The following is a 21,913-nucleotide window of genomic DNA, read 5'->3' on the forward strand; positions in this document are numbered from 1 at the left end:
AAATGTTTTAGAAAAAAATATATATTTTGGGGAATATTTTTTATGGGCTAGAAATTCAGTTCTTGGCAATAACTGTAATTTTTTAACAAAATTATCGTTATCGCAATGATATTGCTATGAGGCTATAAATTCAAGGTTTAATTTGCGCCATGGTAAAAATCGGCATTGCACGAGGATTCACGACGCAAACCGCAATCCTCCCCAACTTTAGTCCGAGGCCAATACTGCTGCAAGTTGGGCCCAAGAAGGGCGGTGAAATTGGAAAAAAGAAAAAAAAATCACAAAACATTTACGAGACACTTATCAAGCGAATTGCTGCAAAAGAATTAAAAAATAAAAACTTTGGATCCAAATTTGGCCTGTAGAGATTTCCGGCACACTCACCAGAGAGACCTGTCCTCCCTGCCCACCCGTGGAGCAGCAAGTCGCCACTCTGGAAAAACTCACCAAGCTCCTGGGATGGTTGCCCCGGTAGTGCCAGCACTGGAGCTGCCACTGGAATGTTTAGGCTATGATCTACAAATGGATCATGCCAGATATGCACAACTATAGTCTCTCAGGTGGACCTAAAAGATCCCATGACACTATTTAGAAGAGCAGGGAGTTCTCCCCAGTGTCCTGGCCAATATTTATCCCTCAACCAACATCATTAAAATAAAACAAACAGATTGTCTGGTTATTTATAACATTGTTGTTTGTGGGACCTTGCTGTGCACAAATTGGCTGCCACATTTCTTAGATAACAACAGTGACTACACTTCAAAGGTACTTCATTGACTGTAAATCGCTTTGGGATGTTCTGAGGTCGTGAAAGGCGCGATATAAATGCAATTTCTTTCTTTGTTTTCTTTCTTTTATAAATAAAGTGGGAATTGAAATACTATTTCCATGGAAGCTATGAGGAGATTTAATAATAATTCTTAAAATTATGAAAGTTTTTAACATAGTGAGTTGAGAAATACTATGGGCTGCGTCCCGTCTGGCGGGGGGGGGGTCATAACTTTTGCTGTAACGCGAAAGTATCGCAAGGCGCTACACAAGCGATGCCGATGCGAATTTCCGGTTTAGCGCTCCAGGAAGATAATGGAGCACTAAATCAAGCGCTACCACTTTCCTTGGAGCGCTAAAGCTGGCAAGGGGGCCGGTAGCAGTGCAGTGATGCACAATGTCGAGTGCAGCTCTGCTGCAATCCGAGGCTCCTTCCCTCCCTTAAAGGGAAGGGCCAGCGATGCAGGCTGTGCATTACGAGGCGTGAGTTCAGGGCCCAGAAGAGGCGAGGGCCCAGGGGCAGCCCAGACTGCGATATGTCCGTGCAGCAGAGCTGGTCTCCGGTCGTCCTGGTTAATCCTTGCCACTGGACCAAGACCTCGCTCTGTCAAGCCCCTGTGTTGCCTGTGTGCAACGGCCACCACACGTTAAAAAAATCCTCGCACAGGCATCTTCCACCCTGCAAGATTTATTTCGAGACCTGGAATTTTAGGTCCTTCATTGAAACACCTGTGAACTTTTGGACGTGGAAGCAAGTCATCCTTGAGATACTGCCTATGATGATGTATTAAAACGCTGACCCTCATCACCGACGGTAGTTGCGATCCATGATCAGCCCCAAGCCACTCTAACAGAGTGCAGGGCTCATCAATCTCGGCAGAGCAAAATGGAAAACAAAAATCACCCAAGGGCTGCAAACAAATTTTTAAGTTATCCAAGTGGCCCTACCTTTAAATACCGTGCCACAATCGGCCGGCCTCCCTGCCAACATCTCCTGCAACTGCCAGTGTTGACGCCTGGCGATGCTGCAGGGGGCCGAACCGAAGCTCGCATCTGGGGCGCTACCAGGGTGCTGCTGCGCAGCCGGGTGACGTCATGATCTCCGGGACACATGAGATCGTGCTGCCAGGGGTCACCGCTACGGCAAATCTCCACAGCAATGTTGCGGGCGTCCGTTCTCTCGCCGCGCCCAGTCACAGAGCTGGTAGGGCCCCGTTATCGCCCCCCCAGAGTCGCTAAAGGGAATCGCAAAGGAGTCCAATTTCTCCCCCTATATCCTTTTGGTTAATGAATCAGTTACAAGTATGATCATTTTAAATTGTCATCAATAGCGTGAGGACACATATCTATGGGCAGAGAATTGTTGGAGCTTCCCTGCTTTTCCACAGGGAATAAATAAGGGAGAAACCATTGCACCTTTGAAAGGCTAAACATTTTAAAGCAGAGGGAGATACAGAGCTAGGGGGAGGGAGCAGGGCGATGGGATTGGTTTTGGACTGTTCTAAAAAAGAGCTAACGGAAATGATGGGCAAAGGCCTCCTTCCTTGCTGTATACCTTTCTTGTTTTATAGAAAATGAAGTCAATTAATTTCTGATCAATAAAGCTGCCCTGATAATGGATTGGTGTGTTGCTCAACCTGTAACCCCTCACCTTCCAAGCTTCTGACCATGGTTAGGCCATCAATGCAAGGCAATTCCTCACGGAGAGGAAGGGGAATTGGTGGCCAAGTCAACACAGCCTGCTCCCACACATCTCCCAACAGGCACAGGTAGGGAGGCAGGCCCAAGAATAGGCTGTCTACCCTCTCTTTTCACCAGGATATCATCCATGTTTGTTCAGGGACAAACTTAAAAGCAGAAAATATTAGCAGATGTATTTTACGTCCTACAATAGCACATAATCTTTGCGAATCATAATTTTCCCAGAATCTTTACATGTAAGTTTGTGTCCATCTTTGGCTGGTAGCGAGCATGATTTGTGGCAGGTCGAATGGGAAAATTGTTATTTTTGACAGAGAGTCAGGAACCCGCTGTCATCCCACCCCCGCGTGCCTTTCCCTGCATGGCCACGGGATTCACTCAGCTCAGGCACCACGTCTGTCAACCTGAGGCGGGAGTTCAGTGGCCATTGCTCCAGCTGATTACTTCACAACATCAAATGTACAGTAAAAGCTCCCACCTGACAGATGATCACTTTCCTCGGGCAGGAGCTGTTGCTCAGTCCATTTCCAACACAGAATCTACAAACTGCTAGTGTTCCCAGCAAAGTCTACATCCGATCTCACCTCATTGGAAGAACTTTCTCACCATTGACAGATTGCTTGTGTCATCTCTACTTCACCAGTTGTCTGTTCCATCAACATGGGTGCCGTTTATACTGTCTCACCTTGGTCCTCAGAATCGGACCACGATGAGCCCAACACCAGCAGCACTAGGCACACCAGCGGCACCAACAACAATACCAAACTTCTCCGCAATCATCTGATGCAGTACAGGACAGAGGGCATCAGCACCCAAGCACATTGCTGCCCAGGATGCCAAGGATGGCCTCATCATGGCCAGATTTAGATAACTTTATACTGTACGGCTGACTCATGATGTGCCAGGTTGGCATCACCCCATGCCAACACCATAAAGCATCCCTACAATGCCCAAGCCATTCCTTTCACACTTATCACCAGTGCGGGGGTACCCTTATGTCTCACCATTCGCTGCAACTCACTAAACCACTTCCAAAGGTGCACACACATCTGTCTAAGACCGGAATGTGTTGAAAATAAAGATTTTTATGTTTGACACCACATTAACAGAAACTTTACATTAGCATTGCATAAAACACCTAAGTGGCTACCATAGTGTGTTGTTAGTTGGTATGATTGGACTAGGATGAGGGTGAGTGGGAGGGGTGGCTAGTGAGATGGGATGTTATAATGTAGAGGGGATGGGTGGAAGTGCAAGTAATGTTGTGAGTAAGGATGTGCAAGAGTAGGGTAGGGTAGGCAGAGTGATGGGGATGTGATGAGTAGCACAGCAGATATGGTTGAGCGTGGGTTTGTACTAACGTTTCCTGATCTAATGAGATCATTAAAATGTTTGTGGCACTGCACCTTCATGACCACATCCCTGTTTGTGACCTCCTCTGCAATGTGCAACCAGGCTGTGTTGGCCTCCTTGGGAGATCTCTTCTGCCCATTGGAAGGGAAGAGGACCTTCCTGCGTGCTCTGACTCCCTCCATAAGCATCGGGAGGGAGTCATCGGAGAGCCTGGGTGCAGCCCTCTGCCTCTGTGCAGTCTTTGTCAGTGTTTGCAGCAGCTCAATGCTATAGTACTAACAGCACCATGTTAGATTAAACTTCAAATCTAATGTGGTCATGGTCCCTTTAAAGATCCCGCTGAAAATGTGTCATGAATGATGTCACCAGACCTGCCCCATCTAATTGGGCTGGATAACGCGCTGAGCAGGGTTAATAGACCCCATTAAGGTAAGTTCATTTTCAACAGCGAGATAGAGCTACAGATATTGCCCACACCGGACCCGCCCAGGTAGGCAAAATACCTGTCAATGTTTCAATAATTGAGGTACATGTAAGGAAGTAAATAAAATACAAATGGACAGTAAATTATTGCAAATGCTGTAAGTTTATTCATGGGAAAATAAACATTAATTTGTGTTTGTCTCACCATATCATTCTCTCTTCCTCTTGTTCTGCTAGGTAATTAATAATTGTGTCAATTTACATCCTCTCTATCAATAAACCATACCTCCATGTATGCATTACTCCAACACTAATGTACATATCTCCAATTTCAGATGATATAAAAACCCTTGTTACATTCAGTTCGATTTCATGTGGAAGTATTGTTATTTGACATATTAATTTAACTGTTTCTTCTGCAGTGTTATTTGTAATGATAGTTGCTTAACGCACGATTAAATTCTATAAGCTCAGCAGCCCGTAATTTTCCTGTCAATTAAGATGAATATGAATGGGGTTGCGGGATGGGGGTGTCATGCTGCCATGCCACCTTTGAAATGGACAGCAGGTTTGTGATCTCTGCATGTGTTTGCGCAGGTGTTAAATCCCAAACTTGCGAGCTGTCAAGTTACACACGAACATACGAACAATGACTGACAGGTAAAGACCATTTGGTCCATCAAGCCTGTCCCACACAATTGTGATACCTTGTATATCACGACATATACACTCCACCCCACCCGAAACCATGGTGATCTCCTGGGAGAGGCCAAAAAACAGTTTAAAAAACCCAGGCCAATTTGGGGGAAAAAATCTGGGAAATTCCTCTCTGACCCATCGAGGTGATCGAAACTAGTCCAGGGGATCACTCTGGCTAGTAAATTCCCTGCAGTACCTACCTTCTGTAAGAGGTGATCTCTGCCACAGCCAGAAACAAATCCAGCTTTTGCTTGGAGGAATTTAGCGAATCTGCATCCACCACATGAAACGGCAACTTGGTCCAGAGGTCTACTATTCTCTAGGAAAAGAACCACCTCCTGACATCTAACCTAGACCTTGCCCTATAAAACTTAAATTTGTGACCCCTCGTCCTGCCTAACCTATTTAATTGAAATAAATTCTCAGTTGGAACACTGTCTATTCCCTTCTTTATCTTATAAACCTCAATCATATACCCCCTAAAGCTACACTGCTCTAAGGTATAGAGTTCCAACTCTTTTAACCTATCTTGATAACTAAGGCTTTAGACCTGGGATTAGTCTAGTGACCTTCTTCTGCACCCTTTCCAGAGCCTCAATATCACCCACCATGTGAGGAGACCAAAACTGAACACAGTATTCCAAGTGTGGCCTGACTATGGTCTTGTACAAGGACAAAACAGTATGCCTCATCTTATACTCAAATTGTCCGATGGATACACCCCAACACCCTAATTGCTCTAGCTATCGCTGCACGGCATTGCTCGTGTACCTTTAAGGATATATGCACTAGAATGCCCAAATCTCTTTCTATCTCCACCATCTTTAATGCCTTTCCCTGAAGGGTGTATGAATGTTGAGCATTTGTCCTGCCCACATGCATAACACTGCACTTATCTAAGTTTACATAATTTTCCAGTCTTGAGCCCAATCTCCCAACACATTAAGATCTGCCTGAAGCAGACGAGCCTCTTCTACAGTTCCAACACTCACACAGATCTTGGTATCATCTGCAAATTTGCAAACTGTGCCACCAACCCCAAAATCCAGATCATTAATAAAAATAGTAAAAAGCAAAGGTCCCAACACTGATCCCTGCGGGACACCACTGGTAACCGCTCACCAAACAGATCCAAATCCATCTATAACTATTCTTTGCCTGAGACCTGCAGTTCCGACTTGACAGATCATCCACTCGGACTGTGAAAGCCTTACTGCTGGCGCAGAGTTGGGCTAATTGGCCACCAAGTGCCCAGTAATTACGCCGTACAATTTTACGGCTGGTGCAAACAGGCACCGCGTAAGGGGAGGGGCGGGGATATGCAGCAGCTTGAAATATACACCCGTTATGATAATAAAAACTTCAAAATGCATATCTATAGCCACCTAACTATCTCTTGATCCCAACATAACTCTAACAGGAATGAGGGACTAGTTTATTTATTCATTTACTGGGGTGAATGAGAGTAAAAAATTATGAATGGGCACTGGAGATTTCTGTTTTCTGATTGGAGCACCGCCCCATATTATCCCAGGTACGCTTACGCACACGGTGCACCCCTGGGATATGCTGCACTCAACTCCGTAGCGAAACAACGCAAGTTGTAGAAGGCGGCCTCGTATCAGGTAAGTGCGGAATTAGCTACGCCGCCGACCACAATTTCAGGGCCAAAGATTTGTGTGGCTGCCGGACTTCACTGGGTCACCACGTATAGTAATGAAGAATATATAAAAATGGATTCAATCAATTCTCAGACACATTGCTGAAGCTACAATCCCAAACACATTGGCCCAGAATTAGCAGTCAGAGGCTTTCTACAAAAGTATCTGTTGTTCCCGGAGTTTCGCGAAGACCCGCGTGGAGGCCCACGTATCCCAGCAGCATTTGCGCTTCATACGCATCGCTGGGATCACGTGGGCCGGCCCAGCCTATCAGAGATGGGGTATTCCCATTCATACTTATGGTGATTCCAATCACCATATGGATGAATGGGAATACCCCCAAAAACACACAAGCACTTAAGATAAGTTTTTTAAAAATCACATATAAAACGAATCAAAATGGAATTTAATTAATTATTTAAAACAAAAATATAATTTTTTGATAAATTTACACATTTTAAAGGGTCTTAAAATAAACTTACCTTATTTAATAGGATTTTAAATGTTGAAATTATTGATAACAGTGTATTATCAGTCATAAGAATTTGAAGGACATACACTGGGCAGGAGTTGGGCAAATAACTCAACTCTCCGCCCATGGAGGCCCTTTAGTTTAGGAGCTGTGCGATCTGTTAGGAGAATTCTTGACAGATCGCAAGTTCTGGGTTTAGGCGCATGCGCTTCACATGCCAAAATGCGCACCTCATACCTGCCCGTGGAGCATGCGAATTCTGGCCCATTAAAGCACTTCTCACAACATTCATTCCAGGACTTCAAGATTCTGTCTGACTTGGCAGGGTAAGGGTTAACAGGTACGTACCTAATTGAAGCACACTGCACTACTCATATCCCAAAGGAAATGATCTAGCACAGAATCTAGGGGAAAATGCTTTTCATGAAGGGATATGTAACACAGAGAAAGCCGTTATAAGCTAATGCTTTCTTTGTTTTTCTACTGTTTCCTGATGCTGCTACAGCTATCCATTTAGCAATCACAAATACATCCATTTATTCCTCTCTGTTGAGTGCACGTGGGGGCCTGTTTTTCAGTATCCCTGTTCCTGAGTGCGTTTGTCATTAAAGGAGGTGGAGAGAATGGGAGGGGAGTTGTGACTAATTCAGTATAAAATATCCGGTCTCAACAGAGACCACTCCATACCAGACTGTGTGTAGTGCTAGGAACTGATTTTACAGAGTAACCAACAAGAAGCTACAGCAAGAATTTAGCAATGTCTGTCATGTGGAGTTTGGTGAACATTTCAAAAGGACAGCAGTTCTCCTTAATGCTGTGTGCCTTGTGTTTAATTGGTAAGTAAAAGTACGGAAATAATTACCAGGCAGTTGCTTCGGATGAAATAAGAAAAAAAAAATTGCAATAAGTTCCAACTTCAACAAGGAATATGACTTTTGTTTAGTATATGTGTTTATTTTCTTCTAAATAGAAGTATTCATAAAAAGGAAAGAAAGATGAATGCTAGACTTTTCAAAGGCAATTAGAATTGTTCTTACAAGAAAATCTATTGAGTATCATATTTTTAATCTTGTTAAAATGTCTATGATAACTTAGAGAATTAAATCGATGGGAATTGTCAAACTTCATGAAGTGAACTTGTAACATTGAGTTGCTGATAGGTATTCGGACATAAACTTTTGTTCATCTTGTACATGGTAATTTCAGTCTGGAAAAAAACCCCAACACATTAAAGATAATTGCTATAGCTTTTATGTTTTTCATTTAAAGATTCAAAAACATTTTATAACTTTCTACCATTTAAAAAACAGTTGTTTGCTTGAAATTGTGTGAAAAGTTTATATATTGCTCATAGTCCCTACAAATAGTCCATTGTTTTAAAACCATACCAAGCAAACATGTGCAGATTATTTCAAACGTACTATATTTCTAGCAAGTATTGAAACAAAGTGATAAAATGGTTTCCAAAGAGTTAATCGATTAACAGTCATTAAAATCAAGCATGCTATTGATCACATTATCTTGAGAATGTTCATGAATATGTGCAGAATACAAGGAAATTAATGAATGCGATTTAGATAACAGCACAGGGAATTTCGAACAAAAAAATGATGCTGGGGAAAAAGGAATGAGTCGCGATCTAGGAGATGGTGGGTGGGATAAATTGAGGATTCTGGGACAAACCCTGAACATTGAATGAATGAATGAATGAATGAATAATTGAAAGTGTGATACTCAGGAGAATGTCAGTGGAATTTTTATTTCAGTTCACATGTTTGAACAATTAAGGATTGCTGTTGTAAATTGAGTGGAGAGGAAGCGAAATCCCATTATTCCCTTGGCTCCACCCTTGACAAGAAAAGCCAAGCATAGGTACATTTTGCACTGGAATTTCAGATATTGAATGATAGCAGGGTTCCAATTGGTCAGGAATAACTGCAGGGAGATTTAAGCCGTAACACTTGGCTCCGCCTTGGGCCAGAATAATCAGTGACATGGTATACTGATACATGTACGACTTATTTTATTGTCTAATTCTTAACTAATTAACATTTTCTTTAATCACTTGGGCGCACAATACCAAATAGAAGAGTCTCCAAACCGACATACTGAGAAATCCAAATAAGCAGAGTTTCTGTTTTCCCAACGTGGAGGGCAGATACTCTCCTGGCAATGTAACGCTCCAGTTACCGCGAGCTCATGTGCAGATTAGCAAAGCTAAATCTTAGCAAGTTTAATCTGCTAAAATAGCACATCATGCCAAACAAAGCACTGGTAGGCTTTTTGCTTTTTGTACAGCCAGAACCACACTACCCATCAGGGATTGTCTGATACAAATTTCTGAACTGAATGGGAAGAATCCCAGCCCACAGTAACAGGTCACCCTTCTAGATTCCATGATGGAATAAGATGTATGTCTCTAATGTCCAGGAAGATGGTGATAGTTAACTAATGACCAACCAGCTACCATCACCCCAAATCTCTTTGTTTTCCATTCTCTATACAGTAGACTTTTTGCCATTAGTGTGGTGAAAGAACCTAAACAGGACAGTTTACAATGTGATATTCTAAATGTCCAAGTTGGACGCAGTGTACCAGGCTTATTCACCATCAACTGTATAATCCAGGTCCTATTGTGAAGGGCTTTAGTGAAGAGCTATGCTCCCTGTGGAGCTGACTCCAGGGTCCTCAGTGATAAGTCAGTACAGGTCAGAACCCTCCTTCCCTACAAACTGCTTCTTGCCACAAATTCAGTTCACGGTGACCATATTGATCTCGCAGTGATTGGGTTGCAAAGAGATAAACTGGAATCACACCATAGAGTATAAGATGTGTTTATGTTATGTTAAGCGCAAGAGGATGGTGGCAATGCTTTCACACATTTTATGGTGAGTTGTACTGTTCCCCATACCCCTTGTGAGGAGTTCCTTGGAATATGAGGAGTGATCCAGTGATTTAGTATTCCAAGATCGTAGCCTATGAAGTTAAATCTATAAAACTGCTCATTGTGTAGCTGATGAGTTGAGCTGTTGCCATGTTATTCATAAGGAGTTCCTGGTGCCTGCTGTCTGCGTACTGAAGGCTCGAACCCAAATAAATAAATAAGTTCCAAAGTGTCTCACTTTTATAGCAAAGTACATTCAAATAATATACAGCTAACAACACTTTAAGATAATTGTCCAAAGAATCAGAGGGGAGATGAGGAGAATTTATTTTCCGCAGTGAATTTTTATGATCTGGCATGCACTTCCTGAAAGCAAATTCAATAGTAACTTTGAAAAGGAATAAAATAGTAGGGCTATGTGGAAGACACAAGGGAGGGGACTAATTGGATAGCTCTTTCAAAAAGCTGGCACAGGCACGATGGGCCAAATGACCTCCTTCAGTGTTGCATGATTCTGTGACTTAATAATGAAGTGAAGCCTTCATGACTGCTGGAAACGATTTACTTTACTTTAGGGAATTGTACAACTTTGAATTGCTCTTGGTTGCCAGAGGGTTAGTGATCAGTAGAGCAGCTGCTAAAGTTCAGCAGTGAAAATTTGATCCATTACTTGCCCGGTGCTTTTCCAGCTACTAGTTCCTCACACAACTAAACGAGGGACATCATTGCAAAGTTTACCAGATCAATTATGGTTTTTTTTTCAGTACTGTAACCTACACAACACAGTTTCCTTTACCCACCGTAGCCTTGTGTCTTCAGTGACTTGTAGCTGAAAGTCTCACGCCCATTTCCTGGTTGAAAATGAATGCAACTGTTAAATATTTGGAGCAGTGTCTTCCCACCCACATGGGATCCTGTCAGCAGGACAGATTTTGCAAACCGCGATTCGATATTTTGATCAAGTATTAGTTTAGTTATACAGTGAGTTCCCAATGTGGGACAATGCAGAATGTTCAAAGATTACATCCGGTGTGATTGATTTGCAGTAGAGAAATGTGTTACAGGACCTCTTTTTTTTAGTTTAAACTGTGACTTCAATACTATCTGTATTTGTCAAAGTACGTGGGTTTGTGATTCGCTCATTCTTCACATCAAAGGGATACTTGTCTGAGTCTTTAACTAATTGACAGGAACAGACTTTTGGAAATTAGTAGCAATGTACAATTGACGTCGTTGAGCGAAAGAGAGAACTAGATGGTTCAGTGAGTTAATGTCTCTCTGGGACCAGGGTTTGAATACAGCTCAGATTAATGGTATCTCCTCTTTCTGCAATAATAAAAGCTGTGCATGAAATGGGCCTGGCTCTCTCAAGCCCAGTCAGGATGGGCTTGAAGTCACAGCACAAAATGTTCACAATTTGCCCAGGCTTAATCAATGGCAGAGTTGGCATGTACTGTGTGGAATTGAGTCATGCAGATACCTGCTGTTCTCTGCTAGTTGCTCTAGGCTGGAGCAGCATTTGCGATCCTATAATTGACCTCAGTATTCCTGGGTGAAGAGGGGGTGATTATCTTGAAGCGTTCCCTCTCTGTCAATCCTGCTGAAAAGTGCACCTTGGTAGATGTCAAGTGAGAGCAGGATGGGACTCAGTTGTTTTGTTCTGCATTGGACTTGTTTACCAATGTTCGCTGTCCAGGCTCACGCACATAAACATGGCCATTTGGTTGAGGTACCAGTACCCGTGAATTAGTGCTTATGGGAGAGAAATTAGAAGAAGAAAATTAGTCTGGATTCATCATCATCATCATCATTATCATATGCAGTCCCTCGAATCGAGGATGACTTGCTTCCACATCAAAAAGTTCACAGGTGTTTCAATGATGGACCTAAAATTCCAGGTCCGACCTAAATCTTGGAGTGGAAGATGCCTGTGCTTAGACTTTTTTTAACGTGTGGTGACCGTTGCACACCAGCCACTACATGGGCTTGACAGAGCTAGGTCTTGGTCCAGTAGCAAGGATTAACCAAGACGACTGGAGACCAGCTCTGCTGCACGGACCTAGTGCGCACACATATCGCAGTGTGGGCTGGCCCGTACTGCCCCTGGGCCCTCGCCTCTTCTGGGCCCCGAACTCACACCTCTCCTGGGCCTCGATCACGTCCCTCTAGAGTCTCTCGCCGCTTCTGCGCCCCGATCTCACCGCTCCTGATGTACCTGCCCACGCTCCAATCACCGACCTGGTCCTTGGTGACGTCCCTTTTCACTGCCGTTGCTCTCCTGCTCCAGCATGTGCTGCTCCCTGAAGTGATATGCTGCCACACTGCTCCTTCCGCTCCCCGGCCTGCTCTGATGCTGCACCGGGGAGCGGAAGGAGCAGTGTGGCGGCCTGGCCCAGCAGTCTGCGCGGCCCCCTGGCCTGCGAGCACCATCTGGATTCATCGGGGGTGATGTTAACCCTACCCTCCCGGCAGAAACAGGATAGCTGGGCAGTTAACATTAACCAAATTACTTTCCACCCTGGAGCCACTGAGAGCGAACTGGTTCTGACTTGCACCCGTTCTCCTGAGCAGGCGGCGAGTCCACCCACCCAAAGCTGGTGGGGTCCTTTTTAATGTATGCATGTTGGGGTCCCGTTGTCGACATTGAGACCTGACTCCATTTCTGCTCGGGGGGCCTGAGCAGTAAACGGCAGTGAGTTTCCCACCAGGCCCACCCTGCGAGGAAGCGAATCAGGGCCAGAAGATGCCCAAAAAGTTTTACCATTTGATTTTACTTTCCTTTAACTATGATGAATGTATGAAGGTGTCACCTGAGAATGATTAAATGATCCGAACAATGTCATCTATGTAGGTTTAAAGGTTAAGCCACAGGCTGCATCTGAATAAACATCAGTATGTAACTGCTGTAATTATTTCTTAGTCTTATTAATCATAGATTTGATGACATATTTATGGTAGAAACACAGTTCAGCCAGATTTTAAAGCACATCCTGTCTGTTCTGCTTTAATGATCACAGTGATTTTTTTCATTCAAACAATGCAGACCTCTTTTTTTTTTAAAAAGAGGAATCGTGTTTGTTAAGAGGCCTACACAGAGCCCTGGTACATTGCTTCTGTCTTTTTGTGTATATGTAATTGGGACTAATAGAGGCTATAATGTCTCCCCTATCATACTTTCTGGTGAAGCAGTTACAGTGTCAACACAATTCCTCCTTTTTTGCAAAATATTGGGCTGGATCTTGCTGGGGCGAAGTATCCCACAGCATGCACCGTTTGGTAGACTTTTTCTGCACCCTTCAGCTCGAAAAAACCTTGGGCTAAATTTTCCACTTTTGCGCTTATCGATCAAAAGTGGGTGTTATTTCCGGCGTGGGCGGTAAAAAGGGTTTTCAGATCGCCGGCTTCGCGCCCATTCTCAAAGCACCTAGTCTCCATTTTTTAAAATGGGCATTACCGCGAGCGATTTGAAATGGGCGGTAGTGTTAAATCTCGCTGACCTTCTGCCGTAAAGTGTCGCCATCCTGAGCAACGACATGGCAACACTCGATTCCCGCGATTCAGGAGGTCAAGGGTCATCATGACATGCGCAGAAGAGGAGACAGAGAGAGAGGGAGCTGAGAGGGACTGAAGGCATTTGTGGCTGTGGTGTGTGCTTGTTTGGCTGTTGTGGGAGGCATGAGGGAGATTCACAAGCAGCAAAAAGCCTACTAAGCACCAAGAACATAGCTGGCACCGAGTTTTTGTCCAACAAATAAGATATAACATGGAAGGGATGGTGGAGGCCCTGGAGCTGGTAGCCAGGAACACTGGTGGCAGAGGGCTCCCAGTGGTCCTCAAGGTGCCGTACTCCCCCATTGCCAGCCGCACATGAGAGCCAGCAGCAACATCTTGCTTCTGGCTTGGAGCACGTTCCCACCTTGGGACTGTCCTCTCCCGTATCCGTCCAAGCAGCGTTTCAGTCGTCATCCCCCCCTCCCCAATGAAGATCACCTGAGGAGCTCCTCGGCCAGGCGGCTTGGAGTCAGGAGGCGAAGGGGAAGGGATAGAAGTGGGGAGGAGAAGTGGTGGGGGGGGGGGGGAGGGCGGGGGGAATGGTTGGTTTGTACAGAAATACTGATGATTTCAGACTAATGTTTGGTTTAAATGTTTTTTATTTAACAAAACCCATAATGACACAACTTCAATCAACTTAAACTTTAACTGTCACCAAGGTGATGCCCACCATTGATGTATGACCTGCACACCCAGCAGTGTGTCAGCCTTGTAAATAACACCAATGTTTTTTCAGGCAAAGCGATCATTGATGAGCTCCTGACGTAAGACTCTTGCAGCTATCATGCCACCATGGGCCCTTTCATGCAGTCTATGGGGGGGGGGGGGTGGCGGGGGCATGGCTTAAGCATCAGCCTGATTGGGCCGATGTCAGCGTTCGTTTCCTCATCCTCCTCTTCCATTCTCTGGTGAGGTGGACTGTCAGACTCACCAGGCAATTCTTGTCCCCTCCTGATAGCCAAGTTGTGCAGCATGGAGCACACCACCACGAATTGAGCTACCTGCTCAGGGTGATATTGGAGGTCACCTCCTGAGTGGTCCAAGCATCTAAAAAGTGCTGCTTAAGCACTCCAATGGTTTTCGCCACGATATTGCGAGTAGCTCTGTGGCTCTCGTTGTATCGCCTCTCGGCTTCAGTGTGGGTGTCACGCAGGGGGGGGCTCATCAGCCAGGTGGCGAGGCCATATCCTTTGTCACCAAGCATCCAGCATTGACCTTGTAGCTGATTGTTAAACAAGTCAGATACAGTGCTCTCACGCAAGATGTGAGCATCATGGATGCTGCCCGGAAATTGAGCATTCACTGCCATTATAATTTGCTGGTGGTCGACAAGTTGGACATTCAGGGAGTGGAATCTCTTGAGGTTCCTGAAAACCTCTGCATCCTGCAGGGAGTCTATTGCTCCCTTCACCTTGGGGAAGTTTGCAATTCTGGAGAATCCTAGAGCCCTCTCACTCTGTGCCTCCCTGGTCATAGGAAAGCTGATCAAGTCCCTCCTGCATGCATACAGGGCTTCAGTGACCTGTCTAATGCAGCAATGTGTGGCATGCTGAGAAAGTTCACAAATGTCGTCAGCTGTGGCCTGAAAAGAACCTGAGGTATAGAATGACAGTGCCGCAGTGACTGTGGCCTCGACAGACAGTGCAGTACTGATGGTGCTGGCAGGCTGCAGATCTCCTCTTATCAGCTGGCATACCTCAGTGATAACCACTTTGTGGAAGTGCAGTCTCCAAAGGCAGGTGGTGTCAGGCAAGTCGAGGTAAGACTGCTTCTCCCTGTACTCGCAGGGGGTGTAACGTCTGGTCCTCCTCATCAGTCTGGCACGTCTTACATTGGGCACATAATGCTGTGGAGCGTACCTTCGGCAGATCTTGAATCTGCTGCATGTAATTGGTCATCAAGAGAGGGTGAGAAAGGACAGGCCCCATTGCAATAGCTCTCTGTTTTCCACCGATTGATCACAAACAATGAATGTCCCGACGAAGACACCTATTCAATTCCAATCGGTCACAGTATGGTCAAGATGATTTGTACAAATGTTCACATCAACTCTAACGACCTCCAGAGTACATCCGAACTTCCCCGAGGTTGAAGCACAGCGGCCTTTTAAAGGATGCGACCTGTGATGTAGAACATGGTGTCCATAACGTGTGATTAGTTCCGGTTAGTTCCACTTTTTCTGGGCGTTTTTTTGGACGAGCGATATTGTGGGCGATATGTGTGCGAGGTGGTGAAAGTGAGGCTGGGCGATCTCATGGCCGCTAGTTTTGGTAAATATGCTCTTTACGACAAAAAAAGTGGGCAGGCGGTATTACTGAATCTCGGCGTTAAATCAGTGAGGAAATTAATGCTGGGCGATATTATGGGCGTTGATTTCGCCCATTCTGATGATGCCGCCCCAAAAAATTGGGTGAGCGGTATTATTTTTTCCCGGCGTTAAGCACATGGGGAAAGCAATGCTCGGTGATAAGTTTCCGAAAAATACCCATCAGTTTTCCTTTTGTGGCTAAATGGGCGATATCTGAGCGTTATACATCATTTCAACGGTAAAATAGGCGTTAAGTGGGCATTAAACATGCAAAATAAAGTGGAGGTTCTAGCCCCTTGCGTCATAACCAATAAGATTTAATGATTAAGAAAGAAACAATGGAGAAGGAAGGTTTATTAAAGTCAAATCTATTACAGAAAGGAAAATAAAGAGAGGGGAAAAAAGATTGGATTAAGACAGAGAGAAAGAAAAGAGACAGAAAGTAAAAGTAAGAAAAAATTAAAAATTTTACTTGAAATGTTTTCATCTCTAACAACAATTTACTACATGCAGGAATGAAACTCTATATTTAAATTGTTCCCTTTCTGGGCAAGAGAGGTTGATTGGCATTGCCTTAACAATCATCACATAATTTAAAAGGTGCTTACACTCTTAATTAACAAACTTAACTTTCTGTGTCAAGTTTAATGGTCAATTAACGTACAAATCCAGCAAGTTCGTAAAAACAGCAGGGAGGCTAAAGGCCAGATGCCGATTGTGCGAGGCAGAGTGGCATAAATCGACCAGCAAGTTCTGAAGATTCACAACTCACGATGTATCTCTTAATCCCCTGAACTTTCTGGCTGATTTGTGCAGTAATAACACATTGTTATTGTTCCAGCATGATCAGGCCCACTAACACACAAACAGGCTTCAGGTCATCAAATAACCTTTCAGTGCTTTAGAATTCACAAATTAGTCAACAAATGTTGAAACCAGGCAACAGCAAACAAAAGGTTGGTTTTGTTTCGAAGAAGTCATAGTGGTAAGAACATTTCACAAAACAGATTTCTGAATGAAATGGTGCAGCTTTCTTACTAGAAAATGGGGCATCTGTTGCAAACTAATGTTGAAGGCCTTCTGTCACTTCCCCAGCTCTTCTCCCAATATTTCCCATGTCCATGTTTCACACTCTGTCCCCCTTTCCCGCCATCTTAGAACATTTCAATAAATTGTAGGCACTGTACAAGTGTAAGCTGCTGTTACTGACAGCGTGACACTCTATAATGTGTCACCATTTGGTAACACTCGAATAAGATACTTTTTGAAGTCTGACTCTCCTCACGCAAGCTGGGATGAGCAGTGACCAGCCAGTTAGAACGTTATTTCCAACACGGTAATTAAATAATATTTTACGGCTCCTGATAAATTATGAAAACGTAAACCAATAATTAAAGATTTTGCAAAAAGAAAATTATACCTAGTTAAGCCAGATTTTATCATCAGCTCATTGTAGTATATCTTGGATCAGGAAAAAAGGTATGATAACATGGGAATCTGCAACGATGGTTATAAGAACATAAGAACATAAGAAATAGGAGCAGGATTAGGCCATACGGCCCCTCGAGCCTGCTCCGCCATTCAATAAGATCATGGCTGATCTGATCATGGACTCAGCTTCACTTCCCCGCCTGCTCCCCATAACCCCTTATTCCCTTATCGTTTAAGAAACTATCTATTTCTGTCTTAAATTCATTCAATGATCCAGCTTCCACAGCTCCCTGAGGCAGCGAATTCCACAGATTTACAACCCTCTGAGAGAAGAAATTTCTCCTCATCTCTGTTTTAAATGGGCGGCTCCTTATTCTAAGACCCCTCTAGATCTAGTCTCCCCCATCAGTGGAAACATCCTCTCTGCATCCACCTTGTCAAGCCCCCTCATAATCTTATACGTGTCGATAAGATCACCTCTCATTCTTCTGAATTCCAATGAGTAGAGGCCCAACCTTCTCAACCTTTCCTCAAAGTCAACCCCCTCATCCCCGGAATCAACCCAGTGAACCTTCTCTGAACTGCCTCCAAAGCAAGTATATCCTTTTGTAAATATGGAAACCAAAACTGCACGCAGTATTCCAAATGTGGTCTCACCAATACCTTATATAGCTGTAGAAGACGTCCCTGCTTTTATACTCCATCCCCTTTGCAATAAAGGCCAAGATACCATTGGCCTTCCTGATCACTTGCTGTACCTACGTACTATTCTTTTGTGTTTCATGCACAAGTATCCAGGTCCCGCTGTACTGCGGCACTTTGTAATCTTTCTCCATTTAAATAATAACTTGCTTTTTGATTTTTTTTCTGCCAAAGTGCATGACCTCACACTTTCCAACATTATACTCCATCTGCCAAATTTATGCTCACTCACTTAACCTGTCCATGTCCTTTTGCAGATGTGTTGTGTCCTCCTCACAAATTGCTTTTTTCCCATCTTTGTATCATTAGCAAACTTGGCCTCGTTACACTCAGTCCTTTCTTCCAAGTCGTTAATATAGATTGTAAATAGTTGGGGTCCCAGCACTAATCCCTGGGGCACCCCACTAGTTACTGGTTGCCAACCAGGGAATGAACCATTTATTCTGACTCTCTGTTTTCTGTTAGTTAGCCAATCCTCTATCCATGCTAATATATTACCCCCAACCCTGTGAACTTTTATCTTGTGCAGTAACTTTTTTTGTGGCAGCTTGTCAAATGCCTTCTGGAAATCCAAATACACCACATCCACTGGTTCGTTCCCCTTTATCCACCCTGTTCATTACATCCTCAAACAACTCCAGCAAATTTGTCAAACATGACTTCCACTTCATAAATCCATGCTGACTCTGCCTGACTGAATTTTGCTTTTCCAAATGTCCTGCTACTGCTTCTTTAATAATGGACTCCAACATTTTCCCAACCACAGATGTTAGGCTAACTGGTCTGTAGTTGCCTCCTTTTTTATATTATACTCTCATGTTGTGATCAACCATTTTCTATACTTGGTATCGCACTGACTGTGGAGCCATCGCTGTGGATACACTGTGCAAAAGAAGTTCATGTGAAGCAAAGTTAAACTAATGCGGAAAACAGATTAGAGATGGATTGCTGCACACAAATACGATAATTACACAATCCTCTAAATTGCAGTCTTTAATGTTAGATAATTGGTAACATCTGTAATTTAGAAAACCAGATGTAATATACAAACAAACCTGCTCTATAAAGTTTTTCACAAACTATCGTTTACCTTACCCCAATTGCTTTGACATACTTGCACACCAAAATGTTACTTTAAAATAAGCCACCTGTACGTAATGGTTGAGAACTTTGAAAAGCATCTGCAGTATTTCTATGTGTACAGAAAATGACGCTTGTCATTTCGGGGAGCACAGTGAATAAAGAAATGTCCAGAATGAATCTCGGCGTCTGTAACATTCAGTCCATATTTCAGGTGCAAGAAACAAATGCAACACAGATGATAACTTTCCCAATCTATTTGTATTCTTCATATTCAGATGTCATCACCAATGACCCAGCGATCAATTGGCATTATTCATATCTCGATCGCGATTCTCCATCTCCAGTATATTAATGAGAAAATGCTTGTGGAACTGGTTGTTACCCAGTTTACTGAGATGGTCATTGTAATGTATTTGCTTCATGGGTTCTTTGCTTGAGAATTCACAGCAACACTTTGCTATTAAGAACTAGTTGGTTCATTAACAAAGGTTACCAGTTCATCCACTCAGCTCACAACTGCATACCTCATCGTGGATAACCTAGACTCAATTGACTGGGATTTTACTGAGTCTTGTGAACAGGCTAAGCCACTCACAAGACAGCAACTCTACAACTCTTTTGAGAGAGAACAATAAATAAACATTAAATCAAGTGCCCCCTTATTAAAGGGGGGGGGGGGGGTGGGGGAACACTCCAAACAGTTTTCAAGTGCCCTTTTTGGGTTTTTTTTGTAGGGGATTTTTTGTGGGGTTTTTTGGGCACTAAAACCACAAATTATACAAGTGCCCCCTGTAAAAGGGGAGGCGGACACTAAAACCCGGCAATAAAACAAATGAAACTTTACAACATATAAAATCAAATTAAAATTTGGTTGCCGGGGGTGATAATGCACTCCAGTCCCTCCAGCGCCCACCTCTCGCGGAAGGCCGCGAGCGAATCAGTGGACACCGCATGCTCCATCTCCAGGGACATCCTGGGTCTGATGTAAGTGCGGAAGAGAGGCAGGCAGTCAGGCTGAACAACCCCCCCTCGACTGCCGCTGCCCGGACCAGCTGATGGCAGCAACTCTACAACTCTTTTTGGGGGAACAAAATACACATTAGATCAAGTGCCCCCCGATCTGGGGACACCCCAGGCACTTAACTGCCCCTTTTTAAAAACATTTTTTGTTTCTTTTTTTTGTTTTTTTGTGATTTTTTTGGGGGTCATTAAAATCATATATTTTACAAGTGCCCTCTATAAAAGGGGAGGGAGACACTAAAAATCCGGCAATTAAAACAAATTAAAATTTAAAACATATAAAATCAAATTAAAATTTGGTTGTCGGGGGTAACGATGCACTCCAGTCCCTCCGGCGCCAACCTCTTGTGGAAGGCCGCGAGCGTACCGGTGGACACCGCATGCTCCATCTCCAGGGACACCCTGGCTCGGATGTAAGCGCGGAAAAGAGGCAGGCAGTCAGACTGAATGACCCCCTCGACTGCCGCTGCCCGGACCGGCTGATGGCAGCAACTCTACAACTCTTTTGGGGGGGGGGAACAAAATAAACATTAGATCAAGTGCCTCCCCCCCCCCGATCTGGGGGACACCCCAGACATTTTTAACTGCCCTCTTTTTTCTTTTTTTTTTCTTTTTTTTGTGTTTTTTTGTGATTTTGTTTGGTGGGGGGTCATTAAAACAATATATTTTACAAGTGCCCCCTATAAAAAGGGGAGGGGGACACTAAAAATCCGGCAATTAAAACAAATTAAACTTTAAAAGATAGAAAATCAAATTTAAATTTGGTTGCCGGGGTAACGATGCACTCCAGTCCCTAGCAACTCTACAATTCTTTTGGGGGGGAACAAAATACACATTAGATCAAGTGCCCCCCGATCTGGGGGACACTCCAGACACTTAACTGCCCCCCAACAGCTCTACAACTCTTTTGGGGTACAAAATAAACATTAGATCGAGTGCCCCCTGATCTGGGGGACACTCCAGACACTTTTAACTGCCCTCTTTTTTTTTGGGGGGGGGGGTTTGGGGTTTTTTTTTGTGTTTTTTTTGTGATTTTTTTGGGGGGCATTAAAATCATATAATTTACAAGTGCCCCCTATAAATGAGGAGGGGAACACTAAAACCCAGCAATTAAAACAAATTAAACTTTAAAACATAAAATCAAATTAAAATTTGGTTGCCGGGGGTAATGATGCACTCCAGTCCCAAGCAACTCTACAACTCTTTTGGAGTAAACAATAAACATTAAATCTTAAACATTAAATTGTGCCCCCCCCCCCCCCCCCCCCGATCTGGGGGACACTCCAAACATTTCCCAAGGCCCTTTTTTTTTTTTTTTTTGTATTTTTGTAGTTTTTTTTGTATTTTTTTGGGGGGCTCTAAAACATAATTTACAAGTGCCCCCTATAAAAGGGGAGGGGGACACTAAAAACCTGGCAATTAAAAAAAAATTAAACTTTAAAACATAAAATCAAATTAAAATTTGGTTGCCGGAGGTAATGATGCACTCCATTCCCCAGCAACTCTACAAACCTGTGAGCATACTCACGGGTGCATACATTACAATCATGATGTTTTTAATCTCAAGAATTCAAATATACTTTTGTTTCTTACCAATGCACCTCCATTATTAAACTAAGTCAGTGTGTCTGTGTGTTTTTTTTGTTCTAACCACATAGAATTATCAGTCATAGTTCAACACAGACAAATCTGATCTAAAGACTATTAGAAAACTGTCTTTGTTTGATTCCACACCAGCTTTTCTGCTCCCAGCCTGATTCTGTAATCGGCCTCCCCATATCCATTCCTTCTAATTATGCAACCAACCTTCTCCATCCTACTGGCCTAATTCCCAATGGAGTCTTCCTGCTACCTGT

At 43.7% G+C, this 21,913-nt stretch overlaps 1 protein-coding gene across 2 annotated transcripts in view; it reads left to right on the top strand.

Annotated features, from left to right (window-relative positions):
• Window positions 1-7,762: 7,762 nt before the first annotated feature.
• Window positions 7,763-21,913, top strand: part of cd34 (CD34 molecule) — a 56,843-nt gene continuing 42,692 nt past the window's right edge. For both annotated transcript variants that reach the window (XM_070859438.1, XM_070859439.1), the window contains exon 1: window positions 7,763-7,913. In XM_070859438.1, the coding sequence (XP_070715539.1) occupies window positions 7,835-7,913 (79 nt within the window). In that variant the 5' untranslated portion in view covers window positions 7,763-7,834. The remainder of the gene's footprint in view (window positions 7,914-21,913) is intronic.

This window comes from Pristiophorus japonicus, chromosome 17 (genome assembly GCF_044704955.1).
Source record: "Pristiophorus japonicus isolate sPriJap1 chromosome 17, sPriJap1.hap1, whole genome shotgun sequence".
Taxonomy (NCBI): Eukaryota; Metazoa; Chordata; class Chondrichthyes; family Pristiophoridae; genus Pristiophorus; species Pristiophorus japonicus.